This window comes from Dendropsophus ebraccatus, chromosome 2, assembly GCF_027789765.1.
Source record: "Dendropsophus ebraccatus isolate aDenEbr1 chromosome 2, aDenEbr1.pat, whole genome shotgun sequence".
In the NCBI taxonomy this organism is placed as follows: Eukaryota; Metazoa; Chordata; class Amphibia; order Anura; family Hylidae; genus Dendropsophus; species Dendropsophus ebraccatus.
The window spans coordinates 92,416,949-92,442,552 of record NC_091455.1 but is presented as its reverse complement, the minus strand read 5'-3'; the positions used below and the strand labels follow the sequence as shown (position 1 = coordinate 92,442,552).

The following is a 25,604-nucleotide window of genomic DNA, read 5'->3' as shown; positions in this document are numbered from 1 at the left end:
ACTGCACCGGGGGGGGGGGGGGAGTCTATTTCATATACAGGAGATCTCAAGGTACAGTGCATTAGAGCTATATAACCTAAGATGTCCTTAGTTTCTCTCTGACAGGATCAGCACCTACCATGTGCATTTATACTGGCGACTTGTCATGTGGCCGTGGATCCTTTGGACACCCTCAGGCAGTGGCCCAATAGCATCTGCTACTTTTGCAACCCCTATAGCTCCGCTCATGCCTCTTCCCTAATACATGTTATCCCACGACAGACAGAGAAATAGCCAGGATTATTTCATTGATTTGTTCATGTGTCCCCCATAGACTGTAATGGGGAGTGCCCATACATCTTCTTAGAATCTAGTCACCCTCAGTAACGGTAGCCTAGCATTACACGGGTCATTACACTTCAGGGATTTTATTAGTAACTATCCAGCAGACTACATACCTAAATAACTTATACGCTGATCAGACATAACATTAAAACCACCTGCCTGATATTGTATAGACCCCCTCTTACCCACACACACCAGTCCTCTCCCCCTGTCTACAGACCCCACACACCAGTCCTCTCCCCCTGTCTACAGACCCCACACACCAGTCCTCTCCCCCTGTCTACAGACCCCACACACCAGTCCTCTCCCCTGTATACAGACCCCACACACCAGTCCTCTCCCCCTGTATACAGACCCCACACACCAGTCCTCTCCCCCTGTATACAGACCCCACACACCAGTCCTCTCCCCCTGTATACAGACCCCACACACCAGTCCTCTCCCCCTGTATACACCCCCCACACACACACCAGTCCTCTTCCCCTGTATACAGAGCCCCCACACACCAGTCCTCTCCCCTGTATACAGACCCTACACACACCAGTCCTCTCCCCCTGTATACAGACCCCACACACACCAGTCCTCTCCCCCTGTATACAGAGCCCCCACACACCAGTCCTCTCCCCTGTATACAGACCCCCCACACAGCAGTCCTCTCCCCTGTATACAGACCCTACACACACCAGTCCTCTCCCCCTGTATACAGAGCCCCCACACACCAGTCCTCTCCCCTGTATACAGACCCCCCACACCAGTCCTCTCCCCTGTATACAGACCCCCCACACAGCAGTCCTCTCCCCTGTATACAGACCCCCCACACAGCAGTCCTCTCCCCCTGTATACAGACCTCACACACACCAGTCCTCTCCCCCTGTATACAGACCACACACACACACACGCACACCAGTCCTCTCCCCCTGTATACAGACCACACACCAATCCTCTCCCCTGTATACAGCCCCCCCCACACACACACACACCAGTCCTCTCCCCCTGTATACTGACCCCACACACCAGTCCTCTTCCCTGTATACAGACCCCACACACACACCAGTCCTCTCCCCTGTATACAGAGCCCCCACGCACCAGTCGTCTCCCCATGTATACAGACCCCCCACACACCAGTCCTCTCCCCTGTATACAGACCCCACACACCAGTCCTCTCCTCCTATATACAGACCACACACACCAGTCCTCTCCTCCTATATACAGACCCCCCACACACCAGTCCTCTCCCCCTGTATACAGACCCCACACACCAGTCCTCTCCCCTGTATACAGACCACACACACCAGTCCTCTCCCCTGTATACAGACCCCACACACACACACCAGTCCTCTCCCCCTGTATACAGACCCCCCACACACCAGTCCTCTCCTCCTATATACAGACCACACACACCAGTCCTCTCCTCCTATATACAGACCACACACACCAGTCCTCTCCTCCTATATACAGACCCCCCACACACCAGTCCTCTCCCCCTGTATACAGACCCCACACACCAGTCCTCTCCCCTGTATACAGACCACACACACCAGTCCTCTCCCCTGTATACAGACCCCACACACACACACCAGTCCTCTCCCCCTGTATACAGACCACACACACACCAGTCCTCTCCCCTGTATACAGACCCCACACACCGGTCCTCTCCCCCTGTATACAGACCCCACACACCAGTCCTCTCCTCCTGTATACAGACCCCACACACACCAGTCCTCTCCCCCTGTATACAGACCCCACACACCAGTCTCCCCCTGTATACAGACCCAACACACCAGTCCTCTCCCCCTGTATACAGACCCCACACACCAGTCCTCTCCTCCTGTATACAGACCCCACACACACCAGTCCTCTCCCCCTGTATACAGACCCCACACACCAGTCCTCTCCCCTGTATACAGACCCCACACACCAGTCTCCCCCTGTATACAGACCCCACACCAGTCCTCTCCCCCTGTATACAGACCTCACACACACCAGTCCTCTCCCCCTGTATACAGACCCCACACACACCAGTCCTCTCCCCCTGTATACAGACCCCACACACCAGTCCTCTCCTCCTGTATACAGACCACACACACACACACACCAGTCCTCTCCCCCTGTATACAGACCACACACCAGTCCTCTCCCCCTGTATACAGATCCCCCACACACCAGTCCTCTCCCCCTGTATACAGACCCCCCACACACCAGTCCTCTCCTCCTATATACAGACCACACACACCAGTCCTCTCCCCCTGTATACAGACCCCACACACACCAGTCCTCTCCCCCTGTATACAGACCCCACACACCAGTCCTCTCCCCCTGTATACAGACCCCACACACACCAGTCCTCTCCCTCTGTATACAGACCCCACACACCAGTCCTCTCCCCCTGTATACAGACCCCACACACCAGTCCTCTCCCTCTGTATACAGACCCCACACACACCAGTCCTCTCCCCCTATATACAGACCCCACACACCAGTCCTCTCCCTCTGTATACAGACCCCACACACCAGTCCTCTCCCCCTGTATACAGACCCCCCACACACACCAGTCCTCTCCCCCTGTATACAGACCCCACACACACACCAGTCCTCTCCCCCTGTATACAGACCCCACACACACACCAGTCCTCTCCCCCTGTATACAGACCCCACACACACACCAGTCCTCTCCCCCTGTATACAGACCCCACACACCAGTCCTCTCCCTCTGTATACAGACCCCACACACCAGTCCTCTCCTCCTGTATACAGACCCCACACACCAGTCCTCTCCCTCTGTATACAGACCCCACACACCAGTCCTCTCCCCCTGTATACAGACCCCACACACCAGTCCTCTCCCTCTGTATACAGACCCCACACACACCAGTCCTCTCCCCCTATATACAGACCCCACACACCAGTCCTCTCCCTCTGTATACAGACCCCACACACCAGTCCTCTCCCCCTGTATACAGACCCCCCACACACACCAGTCCTCTCCCCCTGTATACAGACCCCACACACACACCAGTCCTCTCCCCCTGTATACAGACCCCACACACACACCAGTCCTCTCCCCCTGTATACAGACCCCACACACACACCAGTCCTCTCCCCCTGTATACAGACCCCACACACCAGTCCTCTCCCTCTGTATACAGACCCCACACACCAGTCCTCTCCCCCTGTATACAGACCACACACCAGTCCTCTCCCCCTGTATACAGACCCCACACACCAGTCCTCTCCCTCTGTATACAGACCCCACACACCAGTCCTCTCCCCCTGTATACAGACTCCACATACACCAGTCCTGTCCCCTTTATCCCCTCTATGTTATTATTGTGGATATTGGAGCTTGCTTCCTTCCCTCTGTTTCTGTACAGTGTATAGTACAGCAGCTCACTATCTCCTACTTTCTGCTTGTAAGCACAACCCCGCCCCTCCTGCTGACATCACACAGCAGAGGATTGTACCCTTGTTGCACACACAACTCACAAACTATTTTCACCTGTTGGCAGCATATTCACCCTTCGGCCACTAGGTGTCTCCAGTTACATCACAGCTACCCAGCGCCGAGGTGTCTGCTAGTTGTTATTATGTGGAAGCACATCGCGTCCTGCCCTCTCAGCTACCGGCTTCAGTGTAATCTACTGCGCATGTCCCACAAGTCCTACTTCTAAAACAGATGTCGCTGAGCCAATGAGCGTGTGTGGGGGCGGAGTTTACACCGAAGGGGTGGGGCTTATGAGGCAGCAGACGGGGACGGACGGCTGGGACTCTCCATTCCCTTGTGTGTTGGCTGCTGGCAGCAGGCGGCTTCCTGCGATCCCTCACCTACATGCGGATACCCACAGGGGGGGCCCGGCTAGCACACAGGCCGCTGCTACACTGGGCGACAGCTCGCTGACTAGTTGTATCCTGGGAGAGAAGCCTCCTGCGTGCTGCCATGCTGTGCTATGTGACCAGACCGGACTCGGTGGTGATGGAGGTGGTGGTGGATACCAAGGCTAATGGGGAGGACTGCCTCAACCAGGTACGTGTGCCCGGAGCCCGGACACTCATCGGGGGCTTCACCGGCCACATTGTGCCGCTTCTCTGCCAGCTGTCTGACCTCTTTCTGCCTTATGGTATCACCCTCTGCTGCTGCCAGACATGCCCGGTGTAGGCTGGCATAGCTGGCACCAGTCCTGACTACCTGCCTGTCTGTGCCACCTGCTCGGCCTCCTGGCTGCTTATCATATTGGAGAGTGGGTCACCCTGCTGTCCACTGCCTCAGAGCAGACCCCATTACTGACCCTACCACAGGGGAGCCCCTTGTTACTGACCCTGTCACGGGGGAGCCCCTCGTTACTGACCCTGTCACGGGGGAGCCCCTCGTTACTGACCCTGTCACGGGGGAGCCCCTCGTTACTGACCCTGTCACGGGGGAGCCCCTCGTTACTGACCCTGTCACGGGGGAACCCCTCGTTACTGACCCTGTCACGGGGGAGCCCCTCGTTACTGACCCTGTCACGGGGGAGCCCCTCGTTACTGACCCTGTCACGGGGGAGCCCCTCGTTACTGACCCTGTCACGGGGGAGCCCCTCGTTACTGACCCTGTCACGGGGGAGCCCCTCGTTACTGACCCTGTCACGGGGGAGCCCCTCGTTACTGACCCTGTCACGGGGGAGCCCCTCGTTACTGACCCTGTCACGGGGGAGCCCCTCGTTACTGACCCTGTCACGGGGGAGCCCCTCGTTACTGACCCTGTCACGGGGGAGCCCCTCGTTACTGACCCTGTCACGGGGGAGCCCCTCGTTACTGACCCTGTCACGGGGGAGCCCCTCGTTACTGCCCATCCCCTCATTACTGACCCTGTGTCTCCTGCACCTCACAGTGGACCCCTCACTGATCTTGCAGGTAGAGTGGGCACAGATGTGTTGTATGCCCCAGCATACACCTGCCAGGATCTTGTTAGTTGTCTATCTTACCATCTGTTATGGGATCACCAGCTTATTATTATAGGGTAGCTGTTGAGCCCAGGCTATTGTGGATTGTTTACCACCTTTATAGGCAAGTGACCTCATAAGAAAGCATTGCACAGAGCTGACTGTAGCTGGTGTAGTCACTGAGCTCCAGGCCTCCCACACTAGGTAAGCCCTGCTCAGGTGCTCTGTGGCTGTGTACACATCTTGCTTCATGTCCTGTTTACCTTGTGCTTTCATAGATGTAAGAAGGATGCAAGATGGCAAAGAAGACTTGGAAACCCTGACTAGTTACATGAGCGTTTTCGAGTGATCCATTGTGTTGGATCCAACTGTTCAGCTGCCTCGGATTATGCCAGTATGCCTGGTAGCCACATGCTGGGAGTTGTAGTTTCAGAGCAGCTATAGAGTCACAGATTGCGGACCAGTGATCTTCGCTTTCTGTCGTTACAGTTATAGCCCTTCATCTAGATTCTTAGGGGTTATTCACATGCTTTAGCTTTATGCCACAGGTATACAGCTGGATACTGTGAAAAAGTTTAGATGAATACAATAGCCTAGTCATGGGGCTCAGTACACCAAAGGTAGACTACGCAACTACATTTTTATTACTGACTGCTGTTATTTGTTGGACCCAAATGTCATACAAGTACTACATTTGATGTACTAAAGCCTATGGCTGTTCCTCAGAATACCCTTTGTGATGGTATAATGGTGGCGTACAGCTGAAAAGTGATGATGGTATTGTAGGAATAAATACCCTATAGTAGTTATTTTACTCTTTTATAGGGGATGTCAGGGTTTAGAAACAAGGGTCTGTATTTCTTTCCTTTCTGGTAAATGTTGCCACTCCTGCCCATAGAAGGTGTGTGATGTTACAGGTTATCCTGTATTCTGAGGAACCCCACATTACTACATGTGACAGCATTGTGCTATGAAGCCATACTGAGAGTAGTAGTTCCACAGTGTCATTAACCAGCATCCTATCAATATTCTGACTTTATTCTTTTACTGCCACAGGCTCCTAATCTCTTCCTCTGGCGTTTTATGACCAGACTATGTAAATAATATATATGTCCACCTTAAAGGGGTAGTCCACCCAAAAATTTTTTCTTTCAAATCAACTGCTACCATGAAGTGCCAGAGATTTGTAATTTACTTCTATTAAAAAATCTCAAGCCTTCCAGTACTTATCAGCTGCTGTATGCCCAACAGGAAGTTGTATTATTTCCAGTCTGGAGAGCAGGAGAGGTTTTCTATGGGGATTTGCTCCTGCTTTGGACAGTTCCTGACATGGACAGAGGAGGCAACAGAGAGCACTGGGTCAGACAGGAAAGAAAACACCACTTCCTGCTGGACACACAGCAGCTGATAAGTACTGGAAGACTTAAGATTTTTTAATAGAAGTGAATTACAAATCTCTGGCACTTTATGGCACCAGTTGATTTGAAAGAAAAAATTTTTGGGTGGATTACCCCTTTAAGGTAGAAGTCCTGGACCTGTCTTGTGTCCCTGTTTCCAGTGCTTGTCCGACACAGCTGATCTGACACAAAGACGTACAAGTGTTTATGTGGAATAAGCTGCTCTGTAATCACATAGGAAATATAAATCCACTTTTTATGTGATTCATACTTGCGTCAGAAATTTTACTCCGCTCCAGACATTCCAGATTGCCGCTGACTCTAAGGGCCGAGCGCTGCTGACAGGGTTACTGCAGTTCACTTCTATTTTAACCTCTAGATCAGGAACATGGTGTTGGAACACTTCATTTTGTCTTCACTGATAAGACTCCATGCTGGATTGTATACAGGGTGTTTAGCTCCATTACAGGGCTACATATACTGTTTAATTCAATGTATGGTATGGACATTACAGATCTTGTTCTATCATTATCCAGGGCTCCATTATTAGGCAATGGGAACCCCCCTACATGAGTAACAGCTCTGTTCTAGCATACATGGAGGGCTACAATGTCTCCTAGTGATTGAGAGCTGCCTTTCCATGGCTCTTTCTGTAGCAGAATTGATACACATTAACACTGCAATTGTTTCTAACAAACAGCTGTCCAGTGTCTGGAGAATCCGCTCAGATTATATGGATTCTAGTCAGAGCCATTGGCTGCAGCGTGGAAGAGCTGGAACCCGACTCCATGAACACCAGTTTGAGCATAGGCCTCTCTACTTGAAAATGTATGGAAAAGAGAGAAATATTGAGGAAAATTTGTTTACTTTTAAAGTTGTCAGATGTCAGTTTGCGACTGCTTGTTTAACTGCATGTATACTGTAATCTGAAAGGTAAAATGTCAGTGGAGGCGGAGCAGGACGGTCACAAACACAAGTGCAGAATGGCTACGGGCCACCTTGTAAAATTCCTCTTCGTCTACTTCCTTTATTTCAGCTAAGTGTCCTATGCTGGAAGCCTAATGCCCTGCCCTTAACTGCACTACCTTTTTGCAATCTGTTTTTGCAAAAAATGGATGCAATTGTGTGCATCTGTTTTTTTTCCATTGACTTCATTATAAAGGATTAAAAGGCATCTATTTTTTTTTTTATGTACACAAAAATATACTTGACCTTATTTTTGTGTACATTAAAAGATGTTTTTATTTTTTATTTTTTTTTATAATGGAAGTCAGTAGAAAAACGGATCAAAATGGATGCACACAATTGCATCCATTTTTTTCCATCCGTTTTTGCAAAAACAGATGAAAAAAAGATGCAAACCCAGCCTTAACTTTCCATAGTGAAAAAGCCATGTTAAAAACCACACCAATTTTCTGTGTTTTATAGATGATGGGGTGTGTTTATGCAGAAACACACTCATTTGGAAGCAGAAATCCCTGTAGGTTTGTGTTAGTGTATGTTTTAGCTGTATACACACGCCCTGGGATACCAAAAAGAGGCTAAGGCCCCGTGCACACAGAGCAAGAGCAGCGGAATTCCACAGTTGAACTGTCCGCCACGGAATGCCGCCAGCCTCTGTGTCATAATGCCTTTCTATGGGAGGTTCGCGTGCTGCATCTCTTGGCGCTGAAAAAGGAACATGTTCATTCTTCAGCGCGGAGAGAGGAGCCGCGCGAGCCTCCCATAGTGCCCATTATGACACGGAGGCTGGCGGCATTCCGCGGCGGACAGTTCCACTGTGGAATTCCGCTACTCTTGCTCTGTGTGCACGGGGCCTAAAAGTGAAGACTTGCCTGTTCTGCTCCCCAGCACGCGCTTCCTCGAAGAGCGGCTTGTTTTCCTTGATCACATGAGTGTGAATTTGAAGTGAAACTAAAGCTTTAATTTAGCAGTGAGTTGTTATAATGTGAAACATTTACTTTACATACTAACAGATCCAACTTATTCCCCCACGGGGCATAAGTCCAGCTTGTCCCTTACCTGACTTACATACTATATCTCCTGCGAGTATTTCCCTGCTCTGTATATTTACATAGAGCCTATTAGTTAGATAGCGAGGCCAACAGCTTGTCCAGGTTGCACATTATCCGAGCGGTCAGGCTCATACTTGATGATATTGGATTGACATACTCCTGTCATTCGTACCTTTGTGTTAGCAGAGTGCTGCAGGCATTAGTTCACTGTTTGCTCACTAGTTGAACATGTGCCAGCATGCCTGTCCTAAGACTATCCTACAACCAGTTTTTCTGATCTGACACTGCAGTACAGTAAGAGTAAGATGCTTTCTCTTTCTGTACATGGATGGGCTCAGAAATGTCTCAGTAGCCCATATAGAGGTTTGGTAAGTATAGCGGCTTCCTCATAAGACACTGTCACTCCAGAGTGTATATACACAAAGCAATGCACGTGCCTAAAATCTTTTGTTGGTCATCTAGACCTTTTTAGCGCTACTTTCTACAAATACCTTTCTGTTTTGTTTTTTTCATGGTTTTTAGGTTTGTGAACGTCTGGGTATTATTGAAGTGGATTACTTTGGCTTACAGTTCAGTGGTAATAAAGGAGAGAGTCTATGGCTGAATCTACGAAACCGAATATCCCAGCAGATGGACGGGCTGGCTCCCTTCAGGCTGAAGCTAAGAGTCAAGTTCTTTGTGGAGCCCCATCTTATTCTTCAGGAGCAGACCAGGTAAAAAACACATTTGCCGATTACTTGTTAGAGTTATGATGTCCTATTTATGGTGACAGCCGCTGAACAGAACAGTGCATTACTGCTATCCTATCCTGAATAGTAAGGACAGAGTACTGCACACCAGTCCTTTCTCTCTGTGCTCAGTCGATATTCGTAAAGACCCAATACGGACAGGCCACATGTAGTTGTATTCTAATATTTTATTCATAGTTTGGCTTTTGATGATGGATAGCAGACTCCTCATGTTGCTTTACAACTAGGTAGAGGTCTTGTCTAATGAAATGTTATGCGAATATTGTACAGAAGTTTGTAGACTTATTTTTGAGAAGGACAAAGACCTACTTAAGTGTCAGACTGCAATGGCATTCTTGTGCCAGGATCTGTGTGGCACAATTTTTTGTCTGGCAGAAGATTTCCTAATAAAACTTCTGTGACTGTCAGAGAAATGAGTACCATGGCTGTGTAAGCGTTGTATAGTAATTGCTGGAGATATATAGCACTGTCTCCTGAACAGGGAGCAGGCTGCTTATGTTAAACTTTCTCTTTGTCTTTGCCGTATGTATAGGGAAGTAAAGTGGCTCTGGTTAACCTCCCTTGTTTTGCATCTGCCCTGCAGTAACCTCATATAGCAGACTATGTTATTATAGGTCATAGAAAACCACAAGTACAGCAGAGCAGGAAGCTCCCTCCCTCTTTCACTGGCTCAGCTTTTTCCAGCTCATGGTGCCAGATAAGACTGTTTTTCAGGAAGTACAGTGCAGAAATGTAACACAAAATGGTTGGGGCCATACAGATGCCTCTGGAATTTTTCATTGTGAAAACCACCATCATTGGCTCCAAGCCTGTTGTATGTTGTGTGCAGGTACCATGTCTGTGAACAGTGTAGAAGAGCAGTCAGAATAATTCAGTGTGTTGTGTAGATATCACTTGATTGGCCTTAATGTAAGGTTCCTATTAGACGAGCCGATGACGACCTAATCAATATTGTAAACTGGTGCTGATCTGCTAGATCGGCGCTCACTTACTGACCTTATTACACGGCTCAATAATTGTTTAGCAAGGTCTGCACAGACATTGTTAGTAATGCCCTTGCCGCCCATGCCCTAAACTGTTATACGTGACCAATATACACTCCCGGTGTTCTGCTCGCTTACCGGAACCACCGCTGTATTTTCAAAACAGTTGTGACAAGTTTACACAATCGTTGGCTGCGCATTGCTATTTTAGTAGCGGTGCGTGGTCAGCAGGCGACTATTTTGGGTGAGGACCAAAAGACAACGATCGCCGTCTGATCAATGTCTATATTACATGGAGTGATTGTCCGAATCGGCCTGATTTGGCTGATTATCGCTTCTTGTAATAGGGCCCTTAGAGGCCTCTCTGTTTTCAGATTGGCTTAGTACTGTGGAACTAAATTCTTTCCTTTAGGGTATAAACCACACACCGTATAAGCAGCGTATTTACTGCTGCGATACGCAGCAAATACGCAGCAGATTAGATCTAAATAACTGAACACAGCATCAAATCTGCACCAACAAATCTGCTGCGTGTTTGCTGCTTATTTGTTGCGTATCTGCTGGGTATACGGTCTGTGGGTTTGTACCCTTAGGGTACAAACCCACTTGATGTATTTGCTGCGTGAATTAGTCTTAAAAATAAGCAGGCAAAACGCAGGTTGGCTTTATACAATTGTTCTGCGTTAAAATACGCAATTGCGTATTTTTGAAGCGTGAAGCTACATGCGTTTTTGCACAGGTTGTTAACAACTGATGCTTTGCTAACAACAAGCTTCACGCTTCAAAAATACGCAATTGCGTATTTTAACGCAGAACAATTGTATAAAGCCAACCTGCCTTTTGCCTGCTTATTTTTAAGACTGATTCATGCAGCAAATAAATCAAGTGGGTTTGTACCCTTACTGTATATCCTACAAAAATGTTAGGAATTACATTGGCTAGTAAATGGAGGGAAATTTTCTGAAATGACAATGTCCTTTTTAAAAGGGGTATTCCTAATACATTAAGCAAACTTGTTGTCTCCTCCTGATATACTGCTCTTTCCCTACTGTTGTTGACAGCTCGATGTCGAGGTTACTGACCACTACTCTGCTATAAAGACAGTGGTCTGGCCCTACAAGTTTACATGTATTAGTTGAGCTGGGAATACACTTTTTAGAATGCAATAGATAACCGGGGCTCAGGATACTCAATAAACTTAGATCAACTATTAATTGGCTTAAAGTGTGACTGTTATAACTTTCAAAATCTGAATCAACAGTAGATTTCAAATTTGCTATATAAAAAATTTGCAAAAATTATGAATGTAAATTGCAAACTTGCTTTTTATCACATCTGTTTTTTAAATTTTGGAAGTTATAATGACAGTGACACTTTAAACTAAGGCTGTGTGCACACTGTGGTACTAATGAATTCGGATGCAGGCGCATCAGCGTGCGCTAATATCTGAATTTCCAGCTGCACACAGTAGTGTGCTGCCAAAGCTGTATGCTTCATCATATGAACTGACAGGTTCTGAATTGGCCACTAGCGATCCTGGCCGGAGTGTATACTATATGTGTACACTGCCCGCATTCCCTCTAGCTGCAGCTCAGTGTAAGTTAAGTATTAATTTCTGTTGTGTTGCAAGTCGGCAACAACGGCCGTGATTAATACTTTACTTATGTTGTGTGACATGGCCCAAAGGTTATCTGGGGGAAAATTAATATGTTGTGGTGGCCATGTCGGTAATGTATACTTGCCTGTCCCAGACCACCTGCTCTGCACTACTATTTGTTTTCATAACATACAATGAGGTTTCGCACCCATAGAAAATGGCCCAGCTAGTCCTCATTTTTGATCAGTAATCGTAGCCAAAATCTATGGCACCAAAACACAGAGTGGGGGGGAACATAAATGAAAAATTTGGGGGACATTTATCAAGGGTTTTGCGCCTAATTTTTGGTGAATTGCATTTTTCACCCATTTTTTTTAATCTATTTATGAACCATTATTTGACAGGCGAATATTTTTTTTAATCTGCCTGTTTTGAGTATTCACCCAAAAGTTCACATAATCTGGGATTAGCGCCCAATTTATCATTTGCGACTTTTTACAAAGTCGCACAAACAGGTGCAGGCTTACGTCTGGTCAGTACCAGGTGAATATATTTGCGCAATTATTGTGACTTTTTTTTTTTTTTTTTACTTTGGCAGTGGTACATTTTAATGAATCAGTCACAAGATATTGGAACAAAATATACACTGATCCTCAGAATAGTTGCACACATTAGACTCCTTAAAAATTGTCCCCCATTGTGTTGGTTTCACTTGTATTTTTAACTAAAAACCACAGATCCAAATATAACACTTTTTTTTTTTTTTTTCTCACTGTGCCCTGTAAAGTGATCATGGCCATAACATACACAGCAAGTGCTTACATACATTTTAGTCAGTCGTCGTCTGTAACGCGCAGCACCTACACAGTGAAATTGTGTCTCTGCCCACCCCAAAGCATACAGCATGATTTACTATGGCTAAATATTTCTTGCGCTGCTGTATAACTTCATCGCTCTCTTGAGGAAGTCACATGACATTGTGTAACAATGGGTCATTGACTTCTAGTAACCTCCAGTAATGGCTGTTGGCTTGAGATGTAGAATATAGATTGGTGTAAGAGGAAGCTGCCTGGTTGGCCGGTGTATCGTGTTTCAGCAGAAGCTGCAGTGTCTGCCGTTCCTCCTCCTGCATACCAGTCTACGCTTGTTTCTTGTAGGTTATGGGTACATTCACATGTCCCTAACACGCTGTGGATTTTCTCCTGCAGCTTTCAGCTATGTTTATATTGTTGAAATAAACAGTAGGTTAAAGGAGACGGGCTGGGGTGACAGGCTCCAGACCCCCCGCCCCCCCCCCCCCGTCCCCCGTTACAACCCCCTATACTCACCTGATCCCGCCGGGTCCCGCTTCCTGATCCGGTCGGGTCACGGAGATATGAGCGCCCGAAGCCCGGCACACGCTCACAGGAGAGTCCGACGCTCATAGAGAATGAATGGGGAGTCCGATGCTCCCTCATTCTCTATGGGCATCGGACTCTCCTATGAGCACACGGCGGGATCAGGTGAGTATAGGGGGCTGTAAAGGGGTTGGGAGCCTGTCACCCCGGCACGGGGGGTGACAGGTCCTCTTTTTAAGTACATGTGAACAGGAACCAGCACCTCCTGTGATTTGCTTCCCTACATTGAACTGTTACAAATTAAAGGGATGTCATCAGAAACTGACCTATTTAAGTCTTTGTTAAACAAATTCTTGATCTTACTGTCTTATAATATCTTATAAATGGCTAATCTGGCCACTAAGCCTAAAAACCAGTATACAGATCAGACCACAGCAGTTCAGCCATCTTTCCCATACAGACTGGCCTTCCCCAGGTCACAGAGCTCCCAGAGCATGCTTACAAAACTGCTTCATACAAAGTATAGGGCTGGACAGAGGGACAATGAACATCTCCATGGGGAGATGTAAGAATAAACACAGCTCAGGTGTGATGGCTGTCCCCATAACGGCACAAAAGAAATGTTACATAAATGGCCAATATTGTTAGTTAATATGGGAGTTAGGGGACGTTTACACAGATTATCTGCCAAAGATATGAAGCCAAAGCCAGGAATGGATTTAAAAAGAGGAGGAATCTCAGGCTTTCCTGTATGACCTGATCTGTTTAGTCTGTTCCTGGCTTTGGCTTTAAATCTTTGGCAGATAATCTGTCTGATAACAACAAAGTGTTAGAGGAATAGTGTAGTGCAAAATGAGTTCAGGAGGTGCCATTGACTAAATAACACACAGGAAGTTCCCCGACATCTATGCGAGGAATGGAGATGGATGGGTTTTTTATAGACTCACATGTTTGGCTTGGGGTTCCTTAAACATGGCATTTTGTAGAGTTACCCTCTCCAGTCTAATGTTTGCTGCTGGATATATTACTTTGGTATACAGCTGCAGATGGCATCCAGAAAGCTGCTGTTCACTGTAACTAGGGGAAAGGTTACCAGACAATGAGGTTTGTAACTAGAGAACACCAGGTGCACTGCCATCCTCCTCCCATAGTGTGGCGGCTCCTGAAGTCTCCCTTCCATTATATTTGTGTTTAGTAGTTGTCAACTACTTGTGGTGTTTTTTTTTTTTTGTTTTTTTTTTTTTGTTTTTGTGGGGGAGGGGGGGATGTAATTTCTTATTGATGGTGTATAAATCCACAGAAAACTATTAAACAGTTAGTGTTGTAGGTGTTAAGTTTTTGTGTATGGCTTTACATATGGTCCAGCTGAGAGATGTATTTTGTAATTGTAATTCTATTTGTAACACTATTAGATACAAGTATCTTTATGTATCATACCCCCCCCCCCCCCCCATAGTCCAGACTATGCACTCATGGCCATCACACGTGTACCGCCTTATTCTGCCTTAAAAATGTGTGGTAAAATAAAACTGGGCCTCCATATAAAGAGGGGGCAATAGGTTATGGGCACAGAATTAGAAATCAGTACAAAAATGATTGATTATCTGGTCATGTACCCACTAGTACAGTTCACATTACACTGTTGGGGTATGGATGTCTCCATTCCCCCATTGTTCTTTTATAAGTGCCAGGATGACATCTATGAGCCAGAACAGTTTGTAGCTGCTATTTATCAATTTTATGACAGGCTTCCATAGAGATCAGGAGAGCAGCATGCTGAGCTCTCCTTCCTCTGTCAGGGAATATAAAGAGGCCGATAACACTGTGCCATGCTTTGATAAAGTGGGGAACATGGACTTGTTTACCCAGATGTAATGAGAACAAAGCTAAAATCTTGTTGAGTGTGATGGCGATTATACAGATCTAAAATGTACAGGAGATTACCAACTAATGTATGCTAATATAAGATGTGTCCTTGTCACCCGCTCACTGCTGCTATTTCTGGCTCTTCTGCATCACTTCACAATGTTCTGATCATAGAACAGCATATATAGGCTACTTTAGGAGATTATGTAGTCAGAGAATGGATAGTGGTGCCTCCTATAGGCTCACAAATGTTTGGCCAAATATATAACAGAGGTGTGTTTCTCTTAATACAGTCAAAAATTCCAAAAGACACCTACAACCAGTCAGTATATATGTATCCATAATCTCTACGTTTAGACTTTTAATCATATATTCTGAACATGTACCACAAGGGAATAACACAGGATAAACCCTGCCTACGCCAGTAGAATAGTCACCATGGCTAATAGTCACTAATATTGGGCCACAAGTATAGGGCAGAGGATATTCTATCAACCAGATAACTATTGCCAGTGTTAAAACAATCTGGCCTTATACACATGGTGCAGCTTTATGCAAAGTTCTCTGCACAATAAGTTTATTAAGTTATTAATTATTAGGTTACCTTATTAGGTTATTAATAACCTAAATATGTAATATTTGTCTGTGAAAGGCACTGACTCCCAGGCTACTAAGACACCTACAATATTGGAGGACATCTTTGTGTCTCTAGTAGAGACTAGCAAATTGACCGTAATAATGAAGGGAAGCGCTTTTTTAGCTTTGCAATCTGCTTATCAGCCTGCTGCCTTATAACATATCACTGCCGCTCCTCCTCGAGTGCTGGGAAAAGCCAGATCCAGTCTATGGAAACTAGTAGAAGTTTCCCAGAACTGGATCCAGCTTTCCCAGCACCCAGGGAAGAGTGGCAATGAGTTATAAGACAGCAGGCTGATTGCGAAGACAACTGAGTGCTTCACTTAGTACTGTAAATTCCCTCATGACCCATGTACATGTTTGGGTACACTCACACCTGCCAAGTTTGCCGTGGATTTTATAATCCATTGGAATATGGCATGTTTTCTCTCGGCCAATTTTGGTTACCCGTATGCTACACCTCTTATTTCTATGTTCCATTAGAGTTGCGATGTTCAGTGTGCTGCTTTTTATTAGTCTGTACACCATAGTTACATGAAGCTACAATGGCACGCTCCCCGCAGTGGATGGATATGGTGATTTAGACATGACATAATTTGGTGTTTCCTTTGTCATAGTTTGTTATCCAAGTGTTATGTTAGGTGTGTTTGGCGATCCCTCCCTTGGCACGCGTCTCTGAAATCCTCCTCGTGGAAAGGGTAGTGTTTTATATTAATAGATGTCTGTCTGAACCGGAAATGTGTACAGCTAGATCTAACACTTCAGTACCTGACCATGTTTTGTTTTATCCTAAAATAGTGTCTGACTTGTTTCTGTCCTTCTGTACAGTATGTGCTTAGTACACTGCATGCTGGCCATAATAAACATGTAAATGTGCAGGACCACACCCAGTCTATTCCCATTTCTTAATTACTGACTGACCTACCTACCTGACCCATTGAGATGTACAGTACATGTCATTTCCATTCAGGGAGCTTGGCTTCAGGAGTGTTCCTATCTATTGCTCTGTTCCTGGGAAAGCTGGGTGACTACATTAGTCATTCCAGTGGGAGATGCCAAAAGCAAGATACTGACTCATTCCAACAATTTTCTGTTGCATCTATGTATACAAGAATGCATGAGTTACTGAAAACTTAACAGAAGTGTGTGTGGTGTGACTAGTCTGGAATGTGTTTTTCATACTTGTCTTTTCTTTCCATTAGGCACATGTTTTTCTTGCACATAAAGGATGATCTCCTGGCTGGTCGGCTGCAGTGTTCCCCAGAGCAAGCAGTGGAGCTGAGTGCTCTCATGGCCCAGCTGGAATATGGAGACTATAATCAGAACACTGCCCGATACCAGAATCCCTGTACAAAGGAGCTTGATTCTTCTACATTAGAAAGGTATTTGTTATCCAAACAAAGTATAAAGCATGAAGTCTGCTTGCAAGACAAGACTTGATGATTTATTATTTTATTGTTTAATCTTTGTTATACATCATACCAACGTTCTCCAGTACCGGTATCGCCAGTCCCTACTCCTAGTGTGCTAACAACTAATGTTCCCACTCTCCTACACACAGTAGACCTAACTTAATAGGTACACTTCAATTGGTTTCCTCTTCCGCTGGTGCAGCAGGATATAGTGTGGAAACTCCAGCAGGTACGCAGTCCTCTACTAAAGCGAGCAGGTGATGGAACTTTTGGAATAGCTGTGGACTGCTTTATAACACTTACAATGCAGCCTTCCGTATGCTTTAGAAGACTGCATACCTGCTGGAGTTTTGATAACCTATCTTGCTGCATCAGCGGAATGATGGGTACACTTTAACTTCACAGTTTTTGGAGTGTGAGAGGAAACTGGAGGAACTGCACATACAAGAAACAAATCTACCCCTTTTATTTTGGGTGTCTTAGGCTAGAAGGGAGAGAGCACTCTGGGATCAGTGCTTCTGCATTGTCCACTTTGCAGCTCTTTCTACTCTTAAATGTACCTGTCAGCAGGAAAACGGAGGTGTAGATATGGCTACATGGGGCTTCTTATCATGATTGTGGGTACAGAGGTGGTAAATATGAGGACTTACCTGGGCACTTGCCATGCTGGGGGATTTCCCCTGGGCACTTGAGCCTGACTTGCATATTAACACATACATGAAGCCTTTCTGCACTGGCAGGAATTTGGAGGTATACCCGGAATCATGTTTAGCCATGTGCCTATTTACACCCCTTTTTTCCTTCTGACATGTCTGCTTTAGAGAGAGAAATTCAAACAAAAAACAACTTTTTGTTTTTACACTACAGACATTAAAGCTACTGAGGAGCCTCAATAGGAGCAAAATGTGTCAGTTTGCCATAAATCTCCACTAATAACTGAATGTTGGCTTATACTTTAATGTCTTTGACTTCAGTCTAGATAAATCTTTGTTAAATATTCTGGGAGCATCTGAGCAGGTCTTATTTAATATTACAGCCTGTAGTATGATGTCTTGTCCTCTTGGGGGTTATTCTCACGTTCTGTGCATGGTCTGTAATTACAGGCAATGTGCTATGGAACAGACTTCGGAAGGCCCAACATCATTCATTATGATGCTGTTGGCTCCGAAACAGTTCAGATCTTTACGTGTCTGTACTGACTACTCGTTCCATCCTAGTTCTTATTTAAAGGAGAAGTCCGGTGAAAACTTTAATAAAAGTATTGTATTGAATAACCCATCAAAAGTTATACAAATCACCAATAAACACTTATTACGGGAAATGTACATAAAGTGCTTTTTTTCCCTGCACTTACTACTGCATCAAGGCTTCACTTCCTGGATAAAATGGTGATGTCACGACCCGACTCCCAGAGCTGTGCGCGCTGTGGCTGCTGAAGAGGATGATGGCAGGGGGACAGTGAGGGGCACAGGACAGTGAGGGACACTGAGCACCCCTCTGCCATCATCCCCCCCCCCCCCCCATTTAGTTTGGCCAACCCAGTGCCCTGCTAGCCACTGATCTTGATCCAGAATACAAAACTACAGTACAGTGTTGCCTGCATGACTGAGGGCTGCATAGTGACTTGCTGAACTTCATTTTTTATGACTGGAATGCTCCTTTGTTGTGCACCACTGTTTGTGCTTTAGAATAGAAGACCATATAATACTGGCTTTGCAGAATGTGTACATATAGTAAAATCCTTGTTACTGTAATAAGATTAGGCCGCACCAATATGTGCATGCAGTGGACCATCTTCTAATCATAACCGGGCTTAGGCGGTCTATGAGAAGAGATTAGCAGACGATGCGCAATAGTGGCTTTACATAGCTCTGCCTGCACTACAGATTAGTTCCAGTTATTTGGTCAGCATCCAGAAGTGTAGATCTTCTGCTCTTGTCATACACCCTGCATATTCACCCAAGTGAACTCCGTCTTCTCTTGTCACTTTTACAGTATTATTGAAAAGCACAAAAGCTTGGAAGGGCTAATCCAGGCATCAGGGGAGTACCAGGTACTTCAGCTCGTATCCACGCTGGAAAACTATGGGGTAGAGTGGCATTCTGTGCGAGATGCAGAAGGACAAAAGCTCGTAATAGGAATAGGCCCTGAAGGTGTATCCATCTGCAAAGAAGACTTCTCCCCAATTAATAGGTAGGTATTATGTAAAGGTTCTGCTAAAGTCCTACTATTGTCATATTAAACACAACTGCCTCCTGTCGAGTGTCCTCGTGTACACTGCCGTACTTCCTGTTTTGGAACAGAACAGTACAATTACTGACGCCTTTGTCTTGTTGAGTAACCAAATGTGTTTATATGTACTGTCCAAGGTTATACAGTTCTTAAATGTTCTGTTTTTATGGAACATGTGGCTGCCAGCTGTACTAGCATGTCGATCTTGTTTAAAAACTAACTTTGTCTCGATAAAGTACTGGGGTGGATGAGAAGGGCATATGTGCTCAGGTATTATATTATGATTACCCTTAGGGCCAGTGCTGATTCCTCACTTAAAATTACACCTGAAAATATAGTGCAGAACCAAATTCCATTGAGTTCAATGGAAATGGGCACTCTGCCATTCACACAGTGGAATTTCCGCGCTGAATTTTCAGCTGTGAATCCACTTTCCGCCAGAAGAATGACATGTCAATTCTTCAGGTGAATTCCGCTGCTAGTATCCCATTAGAATGAATTAAGCAGTAAGTTTCTGCTCTGAAATTTTTCAAATTAATGAATTTGATCAAATGAAAAATGAATTTGCATGGAATTTCGCCAGAGGTGGTTTTGGGCGGAACACTTACCTTGCGGATTCAGTGCTGATTTCTCGGTGTGAACTGGCCCTAAAGAGGACCAGCTGTGGGTGCAGTACTCTAGGGGAACTATGGTATAAGGGTTAGTTCATATCTTCTGCAGATTATTTTTAAAGGAAATGAAGACAATGTTGTAGATTTGGCTTTAGATTTGTGAGATTATATATGGTAGCCTAAAGCTGTGCCACAAAGATTAAAATTTACGAAACTGTTATTGGCGCCTCCTTTTATTGCTTGTATGTATCTAACATTATTTATTTTGCTCATAAATTAGGATTACGTATCCAGTTATCCAAATGGCAACTCAGTCAGGAAAGAATGTATATTTGACGATAACCAAGGAGTCTGGAAATAGCTTGGTTCTTCTTTTTAAAGTGATCAGCACCAGAGCAGCCAGCGGGCTGTACAGAGCAATAACAGAAACCCATGCATTTTACAGGTGAGTGTAAATCTTCACCTCACACTGTCCAGTCTGTTGTCATTGTGAATTAAGGGAGGGTTGAACATTTTAAATTGGTTGTCTCATGAAAGCAACTCCTTTCCATTTGCCCTACTGAGACATTTGGACATCAGAGGTTCCTGTGAATGGGACCATCCTTGGTAAGACACAGTGCAATACTAATAACAAAAAGCCTTTTGTCTCTGGCAGACCAGTTCCGTCCATACAGTACATGGCATGTGAAACAGTTAGTCAGGCACGAAGATTATTGGCAGGCCAGCTTTAAAGTGATACTGTTACATACCCCGCTTACACTTGCTTCATTTCTTCGGTTAACAGTGTCACCTAGGCTTCACAGCAGATGAGCCCTGGCTAGAGAGAGGGCCCAACTGCTGTGAAGCCCCGCCTAGGTGCCACTGTCCACTGATAAAATAAAGCGAATTTTAGAGCATAAAAAAGACAAACATGTTTTATACAGGTATATACTAAATGTGCGTCATCCAAGCTTGTGGATTGGATGGAGAACTGTGCATAGAGTAAAGGGGGTGACGGTATCCCTTTTAATTTTAAAAGTGGTTTGAAAGTGCTTGCCAAATTGGCACATCTTTACATTGTAATGAGCCATGTGGATGAGTAATTTCTTGCAGTAAACTTTGGTGAGTTGAAATATTAACCATAACTTTGTACTTTTCATTTTAGGTGTGACACGGTTACTAGTGCTGTCATGATGCAGTACAGTCGGGATCTAAAAGGGCACCTGGCATCATTATTTTTAAATGATAATATCAATGTTGGCAAGAAGTATGTGTTTGATATTAAAAGGACTTCAAAGGAGGTTTACGACCATGCACGAAGAGCCTTGTACAATGCTGGCATTATGGATCTGTACCCAAGGAATGACCATAGTGGTCAGGGTTCCCCCCTCAAAACCTCTGAAAGTACTGTTAACTGTAACAGCTGTGAGAGCCTCAGCTGTCAGCAAACAAAGGAGCTACAGGAGAAGCTGCGGAAACTGAAAGAAGCCATGCTGTGCATGGTCTGCTGCGAAGAGGAAATTAATTCTGCCTTCTGCCCATGTGGGCATATGGTGTGCTGTGAGGGATGTGCCACCCAATTACAGGTAACTGCTGAATCATTTAGCCATTTCATCAGCTGTCTTCATTTCAGTTATTAATTTGACTTTGATGGACTTGTAGGAAGTAATAAACTGAGGGAGTGCTAAAGATTCCTGGCTCCTGGAGTGTCTTGCCTCTGGATAGTCTTGTTTAAACACATGAAAAAAATCTTAAATGTTCCTAAGGGGATGTATTATGTGTAGAAAGGGCAGGTCAAGTGTATTGTGCTAATGATGTTCTCCTCTTCCTTCTCTAGACATGTCCAGTTTGCCGGGCTTCAGTGGATCACATTCAGCACGTGTATTTGCCAACACACACAAGCTTGTTGAATCTAACTGTCATATAAGCAGAAGAAACTCAATTCAGCCTTGGACACCTTAACATAAAATAGACTGTATTTATGTACATTACAATGAACTACACTACGAAATGCTACAACCATTGAATTTGCTACAACTAAAGAGAAGAAGGTGCCTGTAAACAAGGATTCTTCTGTTTGCCTTGTAAATGATTGGATCGCAGGATGGCGAGGACTTTTGTTAGCAGACATTTATTTTAACTTTGCCACTTTTAGTTTTATGCATACACATGGCAGTTTTGTTCCGAACGTACTCCAATGGTGGACGTCAGGTTTTAGGGCTTTTAAGTTGGTGGGTTTTAGATTTAAACAGTTTCCTTGCCACTAACTACTTAGTGTGGGTTTTTTTTTTTACGAAATATTGGTGTATCAGTTATCTGTGTTTATGACCAACCATGGTGGTTTATGAGCTCTCAGCCTCTTACTTCACTAGAAACTTGTAAAAATGCAGCTGCTAGATCCTAGTGAATTAAGAACTGTTTGAGTGATAGACTTTTTTTTCACTCCAGGACTTTATCAGCAAAAGGTGGCCGCCCATTGATAATGACGGCTACAAATCGCAATTGTTATTTGCAGCAGTCATTATTGATGGCCGCATTTTTCCCTTTGTTGCGTGTGCAAAGTAAAGAGTCTGTAGAATTTCTAGGCAATCATTGCTTTTACATTTCTATGCAGGAAGCATCATTTTGGGCAGCTGTTTTAAGAACTAAACCGAGACACAAACTAAAAATCATTGTCATGACCTATGATGTCAGTTTGTGTTAGTACTCTGCCCCATTACAGACACAAATGCACCTCCTAGTACACTTGCACTATACAAGTGGCCTGACTAAATTTTATTGATTTGGTCATTTAAAAAAAAAAAAAAAAGAAAACAAACAAACCTCTGCCACCTATTTGTTGACCAGCCTAGTTTTTTTTAGGTTTGAGACTTTTGTCTTCAATTTTATTTGCTTACATTCTATGTATTTTATTTATTTGATTTTCCATAGTGATATTCCTTTAAATCAGTATTAGAAAATGAGCATTTAAATGCTGTAATTTAGCTTTTTAGAGTTTTTTTTTATCTTTTTTTTTTTTCTTTTTTTTAATATGGATAATCAGCTTTGTGTTCTGAGAATACTATATTTCAGTAACCTATATAGTAAAAGAATCATAGGTCAAAGGGCACAATTTATTGGGTGCTACATTAACTTGTCTGTCCTTTATTCTGTTCTGAATGTCCGCTTTGCTAAAGCAATCAGGTTCAGTATTTTGTCCTTCTGTTCTTTGCATGTGTACAGACAGTATTTTTAGCTTATGTACACCGTTAACTATCCTTTTTATTTGTTTATTACTTGGGCATTATGGTCACCTAGTATGTTCACTATACATGTGTAGTATGTGTTCTTGCCCTTTTTAAGGTCACTTTGGAAAATCTGGAAATCTACTCAGTTCTATTGAGTCAGACACTTGCTACAGTGAGCTTTCCTACACAGATATAGTAAAAACCAAGATGGCCGTTTTGGTGCAATACCCTGCAATTCTGAAGCTGGGAATATTAACACTGTCACTTTATGGAAAGATGTTCTTTATGTACCTTTCTTATTGCCTTAATGTAGCAGTAATTTGTTCTTTATGCATTTTGTTTCTTTGCACAGACATTTTGTCAAAATGAATTAGAAAACTTGCTCTACTTTTTTATGGCACATTGATGTATAGCCTCAAATTCCTAGAGGTATTTATTTTTTCACTTTGTAAAATATATAGATTTTGCTTCTTCCACATTCAACACTGGAGTCATTTCCTGTCTAGTGTGGTAGACAATATCTTGTCTTTTATATTTAGTTAAATAAAGGATTTCTGAAGATAACCTTTTTTGTCTGATTCTCTTGTTGGATTTAACATGACTAATTTAATTTTGCTATTTACCTTTTTTACAAAAAAAATAAATAAATAAATAAATTGCTTAGTCTTTGGAAGGAACAAAGATATTCTGTTGCTGAGACTGTCTTAACAAAGCAAATATGCAGCATAGGCCTTCAGCTCCTATAAAGAACTGCTGTGAAAGAATACATTTATTATGTGTACTTTGTCTTTATGACAGCCTTACACTGGAAAATGCACGGTTGTCAACAAGAACGAAAGGCTTAACATTTCACAGTAAGCCAGACTACTGGAAAATGAAAACTTAGCAGTCAGATAAAACAATCTAAAATAACAGTTCTTGTGCATAAAATACAGACTAATTCCAATCCAAAATGCCTCCCCCCCAAAAAAAAAATAATAAAAAAATTCTAGATTATTGTGTATATGCATAAAGTAGCCAGTTTATTACGAGCACTTTATTCTTTGTTAGGCCACCTTTTGTCACTGTACATTGGATGCAGAGATGTGACAATGTCAACAGCTAAAGCTCTGGAACAATTCACAAGTACAGTAGTTTTTTGTGTGTGCTTATATACAATCCTCACTCATTAAAAGTTTGTGAGATCATATACCCTTTGTAAAACTAAGGAGGAAATTTATTAAGGGCTTTGTGCCTATTTTAGGTCAATCAGATTTTTTTATATATTATTTTTTTATTTTTATTTTTTTACCCATTTTTGGTCTAAGTTCGTGTTTATGAACCAGTATTTACGTATTCAGTATTAGGTCTTGTTGCATCAGAAAAAGCCGTGCTATAAGCACATGGGAAAATAACCAGCTGTAACCAATATAAAACAATTAACAATAATATATAAACATGATCAGCATTCCCCTATGCATTTATAGCTACCTATCCAACCAAAACACATATAATATGAAAAATAATTCATTGTAACTACTATGTGCGATGTTGGAAAAAGATGTAAACCCAACAGTCACCGGTTGTGACCTGATCAATCTCAATGTTAAGCTATTAGGCGATATTTATGGTATGAACACGAGCCAAGAATGAACACAAACAATGAAGTTTTGGTGATCATAAATGACGGAAAAGATATCAAAAAATGTACACAACATGAAAATAATAAAACATAAACGAAAAGAGAAAAATTCATGAAATGAAATTAATAATGAAATAATAATTCACGACGTACATTCATGCCCTCCGGGGCTCGTGTGCCTAATGTAAACTGCCAATAAGCCTCTCGATCACGTAAAATGTTTGTATATATCACCACCTCTTGCTGATTGGCACAATTTTTTTCAATACCATAAATTGTGAAAAATCTACAGTTAGACTGATGGCAATTGATAAAATGTAGTGATGCACCTGATTTGTTTCTCAAAAGATTTCCAGTGATGTCATTCAAGTGCTCCAATGCGCGAACTTTTAATTTTCTGCTGGTGCAACCAATGTATTTTATATTGCACATGGTGCACTCAATGACATACACTACATAAGTCGAATTACAATCAATGTGTTGTTTAATGGAGAATAGTTTAGAATGAGAGTTATTATGAAATGTACTACAAACTTTAGAAAAAGAACAGGTGCGGCACGGATAAGTCAGTGCCACTCTGGTTGGATAGCTTGTTACAGCCACTAGTCAGGCGTGTTCCGGGTTACCTGCAAGACTCCAGAGATGTCCTCACATCACTTAGTGACGTCACTTGGCAGCCAGAGTGGCACTGGCTGTCTTGTG

The 25,604-nt window shown here is 43.9% G+C and overlaps 1 protein-coding gene across 1 annotated transcript; it reads left to right on the top strand.

Annotated features, from left to right (window-relative positions):
* Positions 1-4,077: 4,077 nt before the first annotated feature.
* MYLIP (myosin regulatory light chain interacting protein) lies at positions 4,078-23,845 on the top strand. Its single transcript, XM_069957988.1, has 7 exons — positions 4,078-4,345; positions 9,175-9,365; positions 17,023-17,202; positions 19,228-19,425; positions 20,356-20,520; positions 21,220-21,640; positions 21,892-23,845. Exons 1-7 carry the CDS (start codon positions 4,259-4,261, stop codon positions 21,979-21,981), a joined length of 1,332 nt encoding a protein of 443 aa, XP_069814089.1. The 5' UTR covers positions 4,078-4,258; the 3' UTR covers positions 21,982-23,845.
* The last annotated feature ends 1,759 nt before the right edge of the window (positions 23,846-25,604 follow it).

Excerpts from the sequence above, each read along its gene's own strand:
- MYLIP (XM_069957988.1), top strand. The coding sequence starts at position 4,259 with ATGCTGTGCTATGTGACCAGACCGGACTCGGTGGTGATGGAGGTGGTG. Across the intron at positions 17,203-19,227 it reads GATTCTTCTACATTAGAAAG|TATTATTGAAAAGCACAAAA; the intron begins GTATTTGTTATC and ends TCACTTTTACAG. Across the intron at positions 19,426-20,355 it reads GACTTCTCCCCAATTAATAG|GATTACGTATCCAGTTATCC; the intron begins GTAGGTATTATG and ends CTCATAAATTAG.